Here is an 18911-nt window from a genome sequence, read left to right on the forward strand (position 1 = left end):
AAATTGTGTACCGGCTTACATTGATACTTTTCAAAAGCTGCCATTCACATATTTCGGTACTTCATTGAAAAATTCGCTTCACGTTCCGTTTACATGCGATTTAAATTATTCAATTCCCTGATAAAACGCAGTTAGACCAAAACACTTACCGGTCGATCCGTTAAAAGCACGCAACAAATCCTGTAAAGCACAAATTTTAAAACACTTGTCTGGTATAGAAACTTGAGAAGCACCGTTCGATCAAAAGCAAACTTTTCGTACGAAAAGTTAGTTTTAAGAAAGTAAAAGTTGAAAGAGACACTTTTAATGTATCACCAATAAGTTTTTAGTTCCTTAGATGTAGTTTAATATACACACGTCAATTTCTCGCGACAGTCGGCGGTTCACTGGAGGAAGAGAAGTGAGGGACACGTCACGAGCTGCGCCCGCGCCGAGCTCACCTTTACTTGAGGTAGCACGACCTTACAGTCTTGAGACTTTAAGAAGCACCAATTGACACACCTGTTAAGATAAAATCGAGAACAGAATAGTAAGCAACTATTCGATTTGTTAAAAAAATGTAGAACACCAAAAACACCCGGTTTTGTTGGGTCAGAGTCGGTATAAAATAAGCTTACAAGTAAAAGGTAATTAGAAAACATAAAAATGCATTCATGTTCAAATTGGTTATATAACTAAGAACTTTACCAAAAGAATAATCAGCCTTTATACCCCGAAGTCTATTAGGTAGGTAAGTAGGTATAATATTTTGAATTTGTTTCATTGTTATAGAATTCCCCTTGACTCAGTGTGCCTTCCAGCAAAGGACATTTCAAGCATTCTAGCGAAATGCTCTTTGCCACAAGGTACACTGAGTTAAGGGACATTCTGCACTAGACGACCTCAAATACTCTAAAGTCTAATGTTAAATAAATAATAAAATATGGGTAATGTATCAAGTTGTCTCGATCGCCATAATCCCGTCGACATCCCGCCATACGGCCTCGATATTCGGTAAACGCACACAGGCGCAAAACACCGACTGAATATTTTACATTCATGCGTTACCATTAGAATTGTTTGCCAATGATAGATGTTGGCAAAAAATGTTCCACAACTTTGCCTTTACGTGCCTTTACTTTGGGAGTTCCAGCTGCAGGTTCTATGGTAGGTAAAAAGTTTGGAAACTTAGCAAACAAAGCAATTTGCAAATCTTCTTCTTTAATACTTAGGTACCACAAAGAAGAAAAAGATGAAGCGAGCAAGAAACGCCCAGAAAACACGGGTGATATCGGATCTACGGTTCAAGTTGAGACGATCGCATAGAAAACTACGGTTTATACCTACATCGATGGTTATTGGTTAGCATAAATAAGTAGATTGTCGGCGTTGACCCCTCTGCTCACGCTGATTTAGGGCGCGCGTGATACCACTGACTAAGATTTTTGAGGCTGGTGGCAGGACGTAGGGTACTCACTTAGGTGCCTACCTATCATCCACGATACTATCGATATTCCGGTCGGTCGATAACACCTGTACATCAGACGGATGTTTAAGATCGAAAACAGGCCTAACTACATCATTTACAAAATTAATTACAGAAGTCTAACCTGTCTGTACTATTATGTATTTTGAGCCTGTATGTCAACTGTGGATATGAGGGCAAAGTCGTTGGAAATCACCTACCGACTAAGCGGTTACTCAATTAGGAAGATGGTTAGGTATAATGTTTTTACTTCAAGTTCCTCTTGCATATTAATTACCTACGCATTTATTTCCTGTTTGATTGTTATAGGTACTTACATACTTATGTAATAAAAAAGTATCTTCCCAGATGCAAAACAATGAGAAGTCTATATTAGGTTATTCTTAGACCCGCGACCCGTGATTCATGAAATAGAAAGATGTTTTATGTTATTTACCTAAGTCTATCTTCAGATAAAATGGGATATGGGTAGGTAGGTTAGTTTTCTTAGCGCTTCGTTTTTGTTTAAAACTTCTGGTAAACCGTTTAGAACTTCCATAGAGTTTAAATCGTCAAGTTCAACATTTTTATAGCGAAAATGGTAGTTCAAATAATTTGGACATATCAAAAATCCATTCGTAGATAACTAGGTACCTACCTATCTACATATCAGTTACAAAAGCAAAAAAACGGAAAAAATAATTAGAATTAATTAGAATTAGAATTTGTTTATTTATCACTTGGTTCACAATCAATTAATTTACAAAACCACTATAATAATCAATAATCAGTAAAATAATATGTGTAAACAAAAACAACACAATCGATAGAACTGCATTAGTGAAACACTGCGTCGCAATTCTATCGCCCATCCCTGGAGCAATGAAACTTAACACATAATTGATTAAAGTCTAAATATAACTATTTGCTAATATTCTTGTATTGAGCAATTCTTTCAACAGCGGCACCGTGGAGACTACGTGACTTGCTTGTCTAGTTTAATAGAAAATTGAAAAATGGTCCTACGCTTCGATAAACACATGCGTCTATTTATCACAATACTAGCTTATGCCCGCGACTTCATCCGCTTGGAATTAGGTTTTTTAAAATCCCGTGGGAACTTTGGATTTCCGGGATAAAAAGTAGCCTATATCACTCTCCAGGTCTTTATATATACTCATGAAAAAAATCACGTCAATACGTTGCACCGTTGCGACGGGATTGAATCAATGTCAATCAATCAATTGACAATCCAACAAACAAATACACTTTCGCATTCATAATAAGGGTACTGATTCATAGGTGTGTTTGTAACATACTGCACAATTCAATAATAAATTGGGGAAGAAAATTCTAGTAGGTACCTAGGTATTATTAGGAAAGGCTAACTCAATATGTATGCCTCGGATCGATGATGGTCTGGCGGTTCCAAATGAGAAATCTGAAAAATTCTCTTACGAGTTAAATCCCAAATCCAAATATGTACAGAAACTACGAGAGCCAATTTTGAAATAGGTTATACCTAGTAACTACCAGTCAGTGGCATGCAGCTCATAGAATCATAAACACACTGCTTACCTTCATTGTAATAAATCAATGCTTATTTAATTTAATTTAATTTAAAATAACTTTATTGTTAATAGATTTACAGCGAGTAAGAATACAGGATACACTTAAAAAACAAAGGGCGACCTTATCACTAAAGTGATCTCTTCCAGGCAACCCATACTTAAGAACTTATAGAACTGTAAGACGGGGAGTCGCAATGTAGCTATAAATATAATATATATATAAATATATATAGGTATATATAAACACATACACTCTAATAGGTACATACTATAAAATATAATATAATATATACAATATACCTACATGTATATAAATACTATATAAAATCAATATAGTATAATTAAATAAATAATACATACTACATAGCTAACTGTACATATAGTTATGGCAGAAAATCTTATTTTTCATTATAACCTGCCGTTAAATAAGTTCATACCTAAATGCATACCCTGCCTTGAACTCCTGTGCACGCCACTTCTACCAGTACCTAGTAAAAATGAAACTATGGATCGTTCCTGTAAAAATTAAAGAAAAAATTCGGGGTCCTTTTTCAATTTCTAATTCATACCTACCACTAGGATTTGGAACGCCCTTCCAGCATCAGTTTTCCCCTCCAATTATAATAAATTATGGGTACTTTCAAGTCAAGAGTTAATAGGCATCTTCTGGCGAGCGCGCTCCATCTTAGGCTGCATCATCACTTGCCACGAGGTCTGATTGCAGAAAAGCGCTAGTCTATAAATTAAAAAAAAAGGATGGGCAGTCTCCTTGATGCCGCGTCGCGTGCAGAGGCCCTTTGACAAACAACTAACAAGTTTTAGCCGGTCATACAAATAATAATATTAGGGCTAAGGTCTATGTACATATTGATTCCGTTGGGTTTGGACCCTCCACGCCGGAAAATCTATGGAAAAAAGCACCATGGCAGGCATCGGGCGGGATTAGTCCACCACGGCATTGATCTGTAAGTACTCGTACCTACCTACAAAAGTAGAATTTACTGCGATTAATTTCATTTAAGATTCATTAATCATGTGAAGATAATAGATATTGATTTATGACTTCCGAACTCAGCTTACCTACCTACACTGTACTCGCCACTTTTTACGAAGACAGGTTTCGTGAGTTCGCAGCAGGTTGTGACCTACATGGGCCAACTTTCTTCACACACAAAAACTACTAGTTGACAGATCCGATATTTTTGATGAGGGTTAAGCAATACATTACTCATACAGTCATATACGAGTAACTAGCACTTGACTTGAGTGATTTGTACTCGTGTAACCGAGATACAAACAACTCGGGATACTTTCACAAAAATCTGCTAGATAATTTGCACCTACGTATGCGACAGGTCAAAATGGCAATCGGGGAGGGAACGCCCCGCAGTCCCCGCGCTAACCCGGTGCGGGCGAGCGCGGGTGACGTGCGGATATACCTACCGGGCCTTCCTTCCCCCCCTCATACCACGATTGCCATCTTAACCGGACTTATACCTCTGTGCGTTTTAAATAATAATATTAATAGCTTTGAAAAGTTAGAGAAGCGTGCCCGATCGAACCCCGTACGTCCGCCGAAGCCCGAATAATAACGTCTATGTCTTAACCACTAGGCTATCGCTGCTTACTTCTACTTAGTTAGGACTTAGGTATACGCAGTCTTTCAATTTTAAGTTGATAAATGTATGAAGACCCCTAAATGACGGTTAAGCAGTTTGACTTATACTTAACATAATTCGGTCGATCAATTTGTCGGCGTTAATCGACAGCGAGAAGTTACTCGCTTCAATTCACTTTACTGACACTGGATGCTTTTTTATATTTATATACAAGTTAGCACTTGACTGCAATCGCACCTGGTGGTAAGTGATGATACAGCCTAAGATGGAAATGGGCCAACTTGGAAGGGGTATGGCAGTTTTTATTAAACCCACACCCCTTTGGTTTCTACACGGCATTGTACCGGAACGCTAAATTACTTGACTTAAAAGGAGAGTCAAAAGATATTCGGAGAAGTGAACGTATCTAAAATATTAATGTGGTCATTGATACGATTATCCTTAGTTTGAACCACCAGTTTAAACATTTTTTAAATTTATACCTAAGTATACTAGCGTTTGGCTGCAATCTGAAGAGCTTTTTGACCTCATTCCACCCTCATTTTTCTACAACCGCACCGCGCGCCACCGACCGTAAAGAATTTCACCCTCACCACCTGGGTGTGTCGTGAACTTCGACCGTCCGCTGTGCCAGATCCTTCTTTCCACGCACGTGCAAACAGTGGAACCAACTCCCATCGGCGGTTTTCCCACTAGATTGCAACATGGGGTTATTCAAGGGGCGGACCAACAAATTCCTACAAGGCCGGCAACGCATCGGCGGTTCCTCTGGTGCTGCAAATGTTCATGGGCGGCGGTAATCACTTAACATCAGGTGACCCGCCTGCTCCTTTGCTCGCTATCTCTATTTAAAAATCAGACCTGCTGGCAAGTGATGATGCAGCATAAGATGGAGCGGGCTTGCCTAGATCCAGTCCTCCCTCTTTCATTTATTTATCTCAGAATGCATCACTATGGTAGGTACCTAATAGGTATACTTACCTAGAAATCGTAGGCAAGCAAGTGCTATCTGTTAAAGACAAAACAGTGTCTGTGAGTTTTTTCAGCATTCAGCAAAACAATGTATCATTTATGATACCTTGGTATCATACTTAGTTTTATTTGAATAGACAATTAAATCCCAGTGCGGCTAGAAAATGTTCCTTTGTTTGTTTGTAGCTCTGCTCTCTATTCCAATTAATGCTTATTTAACATTTAAAACTGTATCATTAAGTTAATTACAATGCAATATTTACAAAGAGTCTCTTAATGATCACTAACGTGTAAAGCAATCTTTTGCGTAAGAGTGGGACCTAAGGTATTTTTTCTGAACTGGTTTACATCAATTAATTACCTTCCATCGTTATTTTTATATTTTTTAAACTATTAAGGCCACTTCACATTATTATAAACCGGTTATCTAAATATCTCCCATACTTACAAAGATAATATTTTTCTTATAAAAAAGGTGGTTTAAAGGCCCTCAAGAATTAATTTATTAATTTAAAAATTTCAAAGGTACCTAATTTTTTTATTTAAAGTTTTATCATTTAAACATGTACCTACAGAACAGTGCTTGGTAATAAGCTGATTCCCTGTTCCGTGATAGGTACCTTCTTACCATGGATTGTGATGCCCCTAGTCGTAACCACCGACCAGGTTAATTAGACCGTATAAATTGATCGATCGCGTTAACAATATTAACCGACAACTTCCTTAGGCCATTCAAACAACAAAATTGAGGCGTCAGTAAACTTGTAATCTGTATAGCTATATAGTATGAGACATCTAAATACCTACAGAATACAGGATATATAAAAGGAAAAGCTGACTATAATCTATCAACGCACAGCTCAAACCACTGGACAGATCGGGCTGAAATTTGGCATGCAGATAGCTATTATGATTTATGACGTAAACATCCGCTAAGACGGGATTTTTGAAAATCCAACCCCAAGGGGGTCAAATAGGGATTTGAAATTTGTTTAGTCCACACGGACGAAGTCGCGAACATAAGCTAGTACCTATACAGGATAAGATTTGTGTCTGGAATTGGTAATGGTAGATTCGCAAACCGAAATCTAGGTTCAAAAAGTTTTCAACTTACTGAAACAGATTATTTACCTAACTTAGGGCAACACGGGCTGATTTACCACCGCTACAAATTACTACTTTGTAGGATTCCGTACCCGAAGGGTGCCTATTACTTACTAAGCCTCTGCTGTCGCCTTTCAGTCTGTCAGCGGGTTGTAGATCTTGTGAACCGTCATAGTTAGAGTTGAAATTTTTACAGAATGTGTATTTCTGTTGCCGCTACAACAACCAAATACAGCACTTAAAGTGCATTCAAAGATTATGAAAAAAATAGGCCGAAAGAGATCCGCGGCCGATTTCTCAAATCTGGCCGATCGCTTCTTTTCAGTAGCTGAGCGTCAGATGTTTAACAGCTTAACATTTTTAGCTTCCGTAGAGTAAGAGCTGAGGCTTCATTTTGACGGCTTCTATGGCTGCTAGAAATGATTTATGCTCTAACCTAACCTAACTTTGATTTTATAAATTGTAAGCAGTACCTATGTTACGGTTCACAACCTTTCGTCAGTAGGTATAGTTCTGTATCTAATCTTTAATTAAACTAAATGGAAAGGTCTAACTCTAAAGGTACGCTTACACGGGTAATTGAAATTCAGCAACTCCAGGCAATTTACGTATGTATCAATCTGGAACAATAATTATTTAGCATAACATTGCTGAAAATTTTAAGTATTGCTGGGTAAATTGCTTCATGTTGTCGTGACGTCATAATTGACTAAATTGCCTGAAATTGCGGAATTTGAATTGCCCGTGTAAGCGTACCTACCTTTATTCTTAGTTACTCATTTCCGCAGGGAGCATTATGAAAGCGATATCAATGCATTTAGATCTGATATTTTAGTTCAGTGTAGAGATTGTGTACAACACAATTAGCCACATTATTTACCTAGCCTAACGGCGATTACCCACTGCACTTCCGTCATCCGAGTTCTATACGTCATCCGTGAGAATACCATACTTCCTACGACATGTCATAAGCTCCCATACAAAACAAAAAGGAACGTAATTTCACGGACTCGGATCGGATGAGTAACCACCGCCGTAAGAGTGGTTTCAATTTCTATTGCAAGAAATTTTTATGTTAAAGATTCTCATTTCGTCTTTAATTTGATGAAACTCAGCATTAAGTACATTTCACTACGTAGGCGACGTTAGTTAAGTATAACAATAAAACACATTTTCAACTTATTATAAACATATCTTTAATTATTTTGACACCGTCAACTTATAAATTTCGTAGATAATATTAGGTATGTATTTTAACCCATAGATTGTCTCACATTTTTAACATTCTACAAGATTATCATCACAAGTAAAGAACAATAGGAAAATTAGGTGTTTTAACAAAAAAAAATTACAAAAATTGTATTGTTATCCCGAAAACCCAAAATGTGATAGATTTATATTCTTGGTAAATAGTGGAATATTACAATCTACTGGTCCTAAACACTTTGCAAATCAGAGTGACTCTATAAGGGGAGTGCATATTCAGAAAAAACATTTCTCGCGCGCAGTTACTACAGATTTTTTGTAACCCTGTTCCACAATTTTGTACCACAATAACGAGATATACGAGTTACAGTGATGTCAAAGACAATAAACAAATGAGAATGACACGTCTTGTGCCATAAGCCCATAAGGTACTCGAAAGTGTCTTACCGCCTCATAGGTCGTCACCTCATTTTTCGAAGAAATTCGATATAATCTACGCGACAACGTCCTTGATAAATAATTTTGAGAAACTCTTGAGCATATTAACTTTGTTTTTCCAACAAAAAAAATATAGCAGTGTCAGGTAACTGCATGATTTCAAACTAGTATTTCAAAGAAGATATAATATCCTATTTTATATAATTAAAATTTCTACTTAAAATAAAACAACTTGCAGCATAGGTACAACATTAAAAACTATTTCGGAACGATACCTAATCTAGACAAAAAAATGAAAATTAATTGTATTTAGTACCACAAAAGATCAAACTAATATTCCTCTATTTATTGAATATCTTACATCTAGTACAGTAGGTACGCGGCAGAAAATAATGTACATCTACATTTCGGCTTTGTAGAATGTTCTCTCTGTCACTCATACCTATATCACGTTTTGTCGGTCTCAAGACAATGCTCTACAAATCCGCTATCTCCTTCCAAAGATCGATGCACATTATTTTGTGCCGCGTACTGTACCCAATAGTACTATGACTAGCATTTTCAAACAAAATGACAACGATGATTATGTCATTATAACAAGTGATTTAATTAACGCTAGTTTCATAGTCAAGTCATCGCCATTGCAGAAATAATGTAGGTACTTACAGCCATGTTAACAAGAGCTGGTACATATTATAACTAGCTGGGTCGCCCCAGCTTCGCTCGGGTGGAATTCAGAAAATCGGCGTGGGGGTAGAATTTTCAGAAATCCTGAAATAGGTACCTATACGTATTTGTTTTGTAACCGAAAACCCAAATATAAATTTTCATGGAAATAACTTTAAAAATGACGGACTTTCATACAAACTTTCATCCTCTTGGCAGTACAATTTTAAAAAATCGTGAAGTACGTATTTTTTATTCTTAACGGAAAGCCTTGTATACCAATTTTTATCGATGTAAATTTAAAAATCATAGACCCCTTAGGGGTGGAATTTCGAAAAACCTTTCTTAGTGGACACCTACTCTTTACAAAGAATACACCCTCCCATGTCACTCGGATCAGTGGGTTAGGCTGTGGGACAGGACTTTGAATTTTATATAATACATATTTAGAAGATACATTCACAGATTGCGTTTGTGTAGTATCTGAATAAGCGCAAGTGTCATAAAAAGTCTGTTTATTTTTTGTTTTATTTTTACTACTATTATGAAATACATTTATCCGTCAGTCAACCGATAATTGTTTATTTTGAGGTTAGAATAAAATATTTCCTAAAAAAATTGATCTGCAAAACATTTGACGATAGAAATATTTTTTTTTGCTATTTCAGCACAATAATAACAGTGATGGAAGTAAACTTTTTATGAAGGATTTAAAATTACCTACATTTACAGAGTAGAAACGATATTTACCTCAAAATGCGGCACGCAGCGCACCGTAAACACGCGCTTTGGCGCAACCTCGTTCAAATAACATAAATTGATTTTTTTAGAACATGCTGCATAACAAAATTGTATTTGAGTACTAAAAGTACTATGAACGTTCCAGCTCTTGCTAAGCGACCTGTACCACTCCAATTGATTTGTGTAATACTTTCGTTTCAATGTACAGAAAATGGCGTTGCACCTGTCTATGAAAGAAGCTCTAAGGAATGATTATAGTTTTCTTACGCTAGCGAGCAAAGCTCACATTATAATTATTATCAACCTAAGTATACAACGATACAATACAGGTAAAATATTATGTACTACATTGAATATGTGAAAAAGACCGTTAGTTATTGAGGCACTAATAAAACCGTCGAGATATTGGTTGGTAATCTATTAAGAAAGTGTAAACTTTCGATCAAAAATGTTACTTATCACAAAACTGTTAGTGTTCTACGGAACGCTTCTAGTCCAGTTAACTAATTATTTATTATTAGTAGGTATTAATTGAATCATTTTTTGCTACTTACTTCTTTTTATTTTTACTAATCTATGAAATCGATCTAAGTCTTTAAATACTATCAAAGTTGTGATGGTTATATGTTTTTCATAATATTATATTGTCGAAGATTAAAAAAAAATCAACAATTTGTAAAACTTTTAGAGGAATCGGCATTTGATAATAATATTCTTATTTTCTAACATGATTATGGTTCTGTTATCGTATTATTCGAATAAGTAACTTATTAAAAAAATCACTTAGGCCATGAGTAGAGTAGGTACTCATACTATACTAACATAACTTCTGTAATATCATTGATTTCAATCAGTAATCACATATCACAATTAAAACCATATTTACGTTATAAGTTTTAAATTTCTAGCAGAGCAAATGATAACACGAATAGTTACGTAGAAGACAGAAATGTTTAGCTATTAGTAAAAATTAACTGTTGTAGAACAAGTAATAATACAATGTGAAAAGTGACCTGTGGCCCTACCGCGGTTGTTTGACAGCTACAATGTCACGATCGCAATCATCTCTGATTGGTTAATGCTCGCTCACTATTGGCCACAATGCATTGTTGCAACAAGAATCGCACAAATTCAGCCAATCAGAACAATTGAGATTGTAATAATGATTGATGCAGGTTTTAGACAATCGCCCCGCAGCTTGCTCGATTGCTATGGAATGACAGCTACAATGTCACGATCGCAATCACCTCTGATTAGTTGACGCTCGCTCACTATTGGCTGCAATGCTTTGTTGCAACAAGAATCGCACAAATTCAGCCAATCAGAACAATTGAGATTTTAATAATGATTGAGCGGGTTTTACGAAATCGACCTACTGTATTTATATTACAGACAAGATATAGCAAGAGTACAAAAAGCGATTTTTTTTCTTTGACAGCTCTTTGCCGCTGCAGCTACAAACGGGTGGAGAGTTCTCGCCGAGAAAATGTAAAGGTCCGCGACGGGTCGAGATTTCAATCGGGGTATGAGGCGGGGGGACGCCCCGCACAGCCTCATGTCACCCGCGCTGGACCGCACCGGGTTAACGCGGGGGCAGTGCGGGTGTGCGGTGCGTTTCCTTCCTCGATTGCCATTTCGACCTGTCGCGTACTATAGGTAAACAGTCAGCGATCAACTATTGATAAATTTATCTCTTTCATTGACATGTTATTATACATCGATTGCGCGTTTCTTGAGCGAGTCGGTAGCTAGTCGCTTCCTCGTCGGCGATGGGACAAGTGCCTTAGACATGGCTTGTAGTACGCTTGCTATATCAAGTCTACAACAATATTCAAACTTACGACATTTAGCAGTCGAAGTTGTTCATTCTTGTAAACCTTTTAAAGGTACATTTGAACGCCAAAGTTAGCCATCTGTAAAGATTCATCAAGTCATTGAAACATTGTAAGTAAGCGTACTTCACACGTTATTTAGCATGCAAATATGCATGAAATAGCACATGCATATTTTATTGGAGCAGGCAAAGTTTTTACTATAGATAATTAATTGTATAATTTTACGTTTTAATACGCAGTTTTCGTTTTATTGAGTTTACACTTTCTAGACATGCATTGCTGGAAAAACTGCTAGATTTTTTTTGCTACAACTTCTATGCGTTTAAAATGTGAACAACGTCTGACTCTCATTAAGTCGAATATCTGTCAAACTTGTATTACAATTCTAGCATTATTTTTTATATTAGGTACATATTTATTTGCTGATGTTACCATACTAACAGGTATGCGAGTTACGGAGTGGTATTGCCGACGTTCTTATTTGAACCGCATAGGATGTTGTTCAAATAAGAACTGGAAGTTGAGTATGAAACGATTTAAATAATATAATATTTGCAAATAAAGCTATAATAATGAATACAAATAATATGTTATACATTTTGAATGAGGTAGTTTCAGGGACAGCTTCAATAAAATTTTCATAGATGTCTCTTGAATATTTCGCATAGGTCGCCACGAAAGAGGAAAAATAATACCTATATCTTTATGATCTATGCTTTAATGTTTAGGTCGTGTCAATCAATGACATAGATGAAGAGTAAGAGCGTGCACTGCAATTTTCCTCACGTTTCTTCCCCACAAAATCTGTGAACTACAATAGAAGTAATTAATTAATTTCGCATCCGATTTAAATTTAAAATTTAAAGCATAGGTATTATTTTTCGTCTTTAGTAGTGGTAATATATTCAGCGCCATCTATGAAAATTTTCTCGAACGTTGCCTGGAAACCTCCTCATTGGAAATTTTTCTTTGACTTACAGAATTTTTTTTACTCACCAGCTCCGACAATAATATGCATACTGCTCGAGAGCTTTTGGAGCGCGCTCCATACAAATGAAGTTTATTTTTCTTCTAGGCATATTCTCTTTGGAATAACCAGCCAAAGTTAGTCGAATTTTCTAGACACGCTCTAGAAACTAATGTCTCTGGTTTGGCCAAATTTCAATAAAAATATGTGGGTTTCACAGGCCACAAGGCTTATATACATCTTTGAACATATTATGTAACTTTGAAACTATTTTTGAGATTTCTTACAGAAATCTGGCAAACCAGAGGCACTATTAGTTTCTAGAGCGAGTCAACATTTTTTTTAAAGAATTTAATGGGTTAAGATTAGTATAAAAATAAAACTTCGTTTGCATTATGCGTGCTCGGTAGTGCTCAAAGGAGACTCCTCCTAACAAAATAATTGCCCAGTTTCCTTTAATAATATATATGTTAATACTTTTACTAATATGTCAATACTTTTATCATAAAACATGCCATAAGAAAACTCCCACAAACCAATTTTTTAACACACAATAATTCTAACATTTACAGAAAACCGACAGATACATAGCAGTCGATAAATATACGTAATCCTTTATTCCGAACTAGCGACACGTCCCGGCTTCGCACGGGTAGCTTATTACAATTTTCGTAGGGATCTCTAATTTTTTTGAAAAAAAAAGTAGCCTTAGGGCGTTTGTGCATTCATCCGTATTCGGTTCGTATCCGTGATTATTCGAAGTGGCCGTACTCATTCAATTCGTATTTTTACGGAATCCGTGATTTCACGGATGAGCCCTATGTCACTGAGGAATAATGTAAATCGGTCCAGTAGTTTCAGAGATTACCCCCTGCAAACAAACTTACAAGCTTTACCTCTGTATAGTATTAGTATAGATTTATACTATCGCCGAAATCAGCGAGCCTAGCAACAAAGTTTGACAGCTTATAACTTTTTTGTTATTTGATCGATTTAATTGTTTTTTTCAGTTTACGTCATTATTTTTATCCTAGTTTATAATAAAGTAATAAAAAAATAGAGTCAAATACCCAATTGGCTGCATCGCAACTGCCAAAAAAAAACTGCATAATATGAAAAAAAACTGGGATAGCAGATTTTATAATACATACTTGTCTATGCGCAATATAAACGCAAAAATGAAGTCAATTTGAGGCACCTGGTTGTTTTTTTTTCGAGATACTTTGCAGTAAGTATATTCCATTATACCAGCATAAATAAATACGCTTACATTGTAAGTTTCTACATTACATACTATCGATTATTATATATATGCCTTTAGCATACAGTTTATAAATGATTTTCACACATACACAATTACACAGCCTTATCATAATATGTAACAATAATTGTATTGGTCACTTCCCTATGCATCTGATATCGTAGAACCATTTTGTAACCAAGGGTATGTTGTGTATGAATTTGAATAACTGAAATGTGATTGATTGTTTTGAATTATCGAGTTGATACAGGCAAATCATAAAATTTGTCAATAGTACTAAAAATTGACTTTTTTAAACCAAGAACACCATTTTGAAAACATTGAATACAATTGGGTATTTTCCTACTTTTGAATTAAATAAATATTATTACTTCATTATAAACTAGGATAAAAATAATGACATAAGCTGAAAAAAATATTAAAAATCCATCAGAGATTTACAAAGTTACAGGCATTTTAATTTTGGAGTGGGAGGGTCTTCTATCCCTTTCTCGCAAAACGAAAATTTGTATGAAACCGCACGAAGCTACTATGGCATTAGTAAGGTGTGACGTCAAAATGCTATATCGCTATCTCTGTCTTATCAGAAATATTTAAATGCTTATAACTTTTTTGTTATTTGATCGATATTAGTTTCTTCAGTTTACGTCATTATTTTTATCCTAGTTTATAATAAAGTAATAAAAAAATTGGAGTCTAATACCCAATTGTAAAAAATCCTTGTAATTTACCTACAAATAAAACAAGAAAAATAACTAAGCACACAAATTATGCTGCTTATGATCCGAGTGCCGCAACCAAAGTCCGAGCAGCAATTTCATAATATGTATAAAGCAACTAAACATTTCATTTTCGTTTAAATTATTATTTTCATCCCAAAATGCCAACTTCCTACCGTACTCTTTGTATGAGACTAGTCTCACGAATATCCTATTCAAATTCCTGCTCAAAAACGACACTTTCTGTTCACCTTCGTTTCCGCTACAAATACTACAATCACAATTTCTACCTATTTCTACTAAATTGGAAGTTTCTCTTAATATAATATCTTTTTCAATATTCGCAACATCGATTTCATTAGAACTATCAACTTCGGTTACAATAATTTTGGGTACACCTAGTTCACGGCATTCAGATTTAGAATGCATAAGTAAATTCCTTCTTAGTTTGCGAATGTTTCTTATAGCATCGCTTTGACATATTTTATCTTTTTTATCTTCGAGAAACGTGACCTTCGAAACTCTATCAATCGCTTCAACAGATCTGAGACGAGAATGTTTTCCATCTTGAACGAACACGTCGTCGCAACTTTTAAAATGGATCAAATTCGGTTTTGGCAAGATATTTGTATTCGAAGAATTATCTTGCCAAGCGTTTGACGTTACACCAAATCTTCGTTGTCGTGGACTTTTATTTTCATTCTCGGACTCAAAAGATATGCTTCTGCATACATGTGTAGGGTGTCTCATCTCAATTCTTCCTAAATCAACTTCGGTCTCTACTCTCGCCAAATTCTCAGTGGAACTCTTCGCGGATTCCCTGTACTCGTCGAAGCTTTTAAACGAGAACGTCTTCTGCAACTTTCTGATATGCGGGGTGACCGTTCCACTTTCGGCATCTAAGCCCTTGTAGCTCTCCTTCAAGACCGAAAACGCCAAACTGTTACCGAGCATAGTATTCGTAACATCGACAGATACGTGCCTGCTTTTCGCTTTAAACGGAGAAGCTGGGATATCGTCGAAACTCCTGTACTGTTCGACCCGTAAGCCCGAGCCGTCATCGGAGCCTATCGTCCAAAACGAGACCGCATCGCTAGCGCTATCTGATGATTCCGAAAGAGTTTGCAAGTAGTTGAAAATGTCTATGCCGCGATCTAAAGAGATGGTCCTCTGGAGCGGGATATCGTGGGCGAATCTAAAGTCGACTTCGTAGTCCTCTTCCTTCTCGTCGAACTTGCTGCCCAGCCATTTGTCGACGTCGCGGGTGCTCAGGTTTAACTGGAGGAGCTCCTGCCGGAGGTCGAGCCCCGGTTTGGTGTGTCGCGTGTCGGAGAAGCGCCTGTGTGTGGTGTGCGGCGTTTTCTGTGGCGAGTGTGCGTGGTGCGCGGTCGCGGGGTCAGAGTGTCTACGCGGGGGCGGAGGCGGGGCCGGCGTGCGCGGCGCCCTTGCCGTACGGCCCCGGGCGTCGCGAGAACCCGCCCACGGTGATATCAGACTCAGCAAAGAGCTTGCGAAAACTGCGGATCGACATTACATCTCAATACTCACTTCTACCTATTTATAAATCTTGATAAAACAAATTATTTTGTCATCGCCACCATTTCATTTTAGCTGACGTACAGCCTATTTATAAATTGTCAAATTTTCCTTTAAACATTATTTGATAATTGAAAAATTACCCCAAATGTAAATTTTAACGTACGAATTTCAGGTTGGGTAGTTTATCGAATAGTCGATGACAAAATATGTTACTAGTTTTATCGAAATTAATTTTAATTAGAGGAGGGCTAAACGGTAAATCAAATTAAAATAGGACTTGAATATGTTTAGAAATGAATTGCCTGAATGTTTCTGTATCTCAGAAAATGACGTACGATGGCGATAATTGTTTTCAATAATCTTATATTACGGGATGTGCGTGGTATGATTCCGTATCTATGTGTATTATACCTGTATTCCACATATCAGTTCCAAGGGCCGAAAGAGATCCTCGGAGGTGGCGAACGGCGACCTTCAGACCGTGATGTCAGCGCCAGCCAGAATCTATCCATCGATATGAGGGACGAGGGCAACGAAAATAAAATTACAAAAAATAAGAAAAAGCGCGAATTTTCTACCTAATTTTTCAGTTTTCACAATCTATTTATTTTAATACAACTTTTTAAGACTTCATTAAAAAAAAATACTAAATTAAAAACTTTTACTGAATTTGGATTTTTTGTCAACAAAAATAATTAAAAAATTTCATTGTAACTATTTTTTCATAGCGTACACATTTACTATAGATATAGCATTGTTCCAACTAGCAATATTACAAATTAAAAATATTACGTTATATTTAAACTTGCTATGAACACGATGCAACAAAATCGAAAAAAATACGTACAAAATCATGAAATATACAGGGAGATGATGAAACAAAAGTGGAAGGTCAAAAATTAATTTGACATAATTGTTTACAAAATCATATTAAAAAAACTAAACAACGAGGATGGTCAATGTGAAGCGAAAGCGTTTTGAGTGTATGTATACTCATGCCAATCCGTGCTCCGTGCTTAGTGTTACGATGGTTCCACAGTTAGATCTCTTTCGGCCCTGGTCGCATTTTCCGTACATTTAAACAATAACGCACCTAAAATAAATCGACAAAATTTTGAGAAATTTCGGAAACACAAAGCCAAAAATAACGTAAACTATTCATGCGTTTTTACATTAACCTAAAGATATACTACTGGCCGAAATAAATCATCAATCTATCAGTAATCAGTCGATAAGTTACAGCAACGTTGTTAATTGTCATAAAAAGCCCGTACAAGTTTTGACAAACAACAATGTTGCTAAATAAGTTATCGACAGATTTAATACAGGCAGATTGAATATTCATTTTGGCCGTAAATGGGGAATAATGCACCAGAACCAATTGAAAGCGATGTGTAAATACTTAATTAATTATAATTATTTGATATGGCTCTTCGTGATATTACTAAAAATGATATATACCTTTTTAAAGCATATGTGTGCACTGTGCATTTACTTGTAAGTAAAGGTACAGCATAACGCAAAAATAGTTTACATCTTATTATTTTACTGTTGTTTGAAAATGTACCAAATGCAGACAGATAATAATTTGGTAATAGCGGATTATTGGTTTTTAGGGTTCCGTACCTCAAAAGGAAAAACGGAACCCTTATAGGATCACTTTGTTGTCTGTCTGTCTGTCCGTCTGTCTGTCTGTCCGTCTGTCTGTCAAGAAACCTACAGGGTACTTCCCGTTGACCTAGAATCATGAAATTTGGCAGGTAGGTAGATCTTATTCCTGGCTTTAGGGGAATAATCTGAAAACTGTGAATTTGTGGTAAAATTAAAATGTGGTCATAAACTAATAATTAGTATTTTCAATTTTCGAACTAAGATAACTATATCAAATGGGGTATCATATGAAAGGGCTTCACGTGTGGATTCTAAAACAGTTTTTTTTTATTTTGATGAATCATAGTTTTTGATTTATCGTGCAAAATGTTGAAAAAATATGCGACTGTACTACGGAACCCTCGGTGAGCGAGCCTGACTCGCACTTGGCCAGTTTTTTAACATTGGCCCAGTATATTATCCGCTAAACTCAAATTATTATTTAGACATCTCTATAATATTATAAAGTCAGCGTCAAAAATATTGCTACTACATAGGTTTTTTAAGAGTGGTCCTTCAATTATTCGTAGAAATACTAAAGCAGGTACGTAAGATATCTAGCTCTTTGGAGCTGCTGCATCTTAGCAGGTTTAAAGAATCGATTGTGAAAAACATCGACATATTGACGTCTTCTCTTTCGGATATGCAGCGTTGTCGGTCCGATGCATGTTTACGGATATACGCACTAGGGTCTCCTGAAACCGCTAGAATACTCTCCGAACAGATAATTAATCGTCTTAAGATTTTCAGAACAACATAACACTGCCACATTTCTGCTATCAGTAGTGCAACTTTAAAGGCTATGAGCAGTAGTGTCTTTGTTCAGAGTAGATTTTTATTTGAGCCGTTTATGTATGTCCTCCACAATATTTTGACTTGACACTTTTATAAGCTTTTATGCTGTTACATTGTATGGGTATTTTAACACGAATCTATGTCAGTAACACTTTTCAATAATGTCGCCAACTTGGGCACCATATTTAATTTATTTAATCAAATTAATGTTAAAACATAATATATTAAATTACCTATCAAAATATTATGATCCCTAAGGTAGTTATTTTTGACGCTGAATTTATATAAGAAAAATAAACAAAAATGAGCTCGTAATGTGAAAGAGAAGGCTGTGGAAGAAATAAAGTTTTTGAGGTTAATAATATTTTGTGATCTCCAAAAAGA

The 18911-nt window shown here is 36.1% G+C and overlaps 2 protein-coding genes across 11 annotated transcripts in view; both read right to left on the reverse strand.

Moving 5' to 3' along the window:
• Nucleotides 1-399, reverse strand: part of LOC117985445 (zinc finger CCCH domain-containing protein 13) — a 95041-nt gene extending 94642 nt beyond the window's left edge. For all 3 annotated transcript variants that reach the window (XM_034972163.2, XM_069500649.1, XM_034972164.2), the window contains exon 1: nt 150-399. The gene's annotated coding sequence lies outside the window, so the exon portion shown is untranslated. The remainder of the gene's footprint in view (nt 1-149) is intronic.
• Nucleotides 400-7881: 7482 nt separating this feature from the next.
• The window catches only part of Rilpl (Rab interacting lysosomal protein like), a 33030-nt gene continuing 22000 nt past the window's right edge, over nt 7882-18911 (reverse strand). For 4 of the 8 annotated variants that reach the window (XM_034972172.2, XM_034972170.2, XM_034972171.2 and 1 more), the window contains exon 8: nt 15801-16060. In XM_034972172.2, the coding sequence (XP_034828063.1) occupies nt 15949-16060 (112 nt within the window). In that variant the 3' untranslated portion in view covers nt 15801-15948. Of the gene's footprint in view, nt 16061-16493; nt 16587-18911 lie in introns of all 8 variants that reach the window. The other 4 variants (XM_069500672.1, XM_034972174.2, XM_069500670.1 and 1 more) reach the window with 3 other exon arrangements.

This window comes from Maniola hyperantus, chromosome 9 (assembly GCF_902806685.2).
Source record: "Maniola hyperantus chromosome 9, iAphHyp1.2, whole genome shotgun sequence".
NCBI classification, from domain to species: domain Eukaryota; kingdom Metazoa; phylum Arthropoda; class Insecta; order Lepidoptera; family Nymphalidae; genus Maniola; species Maniola hyperantus.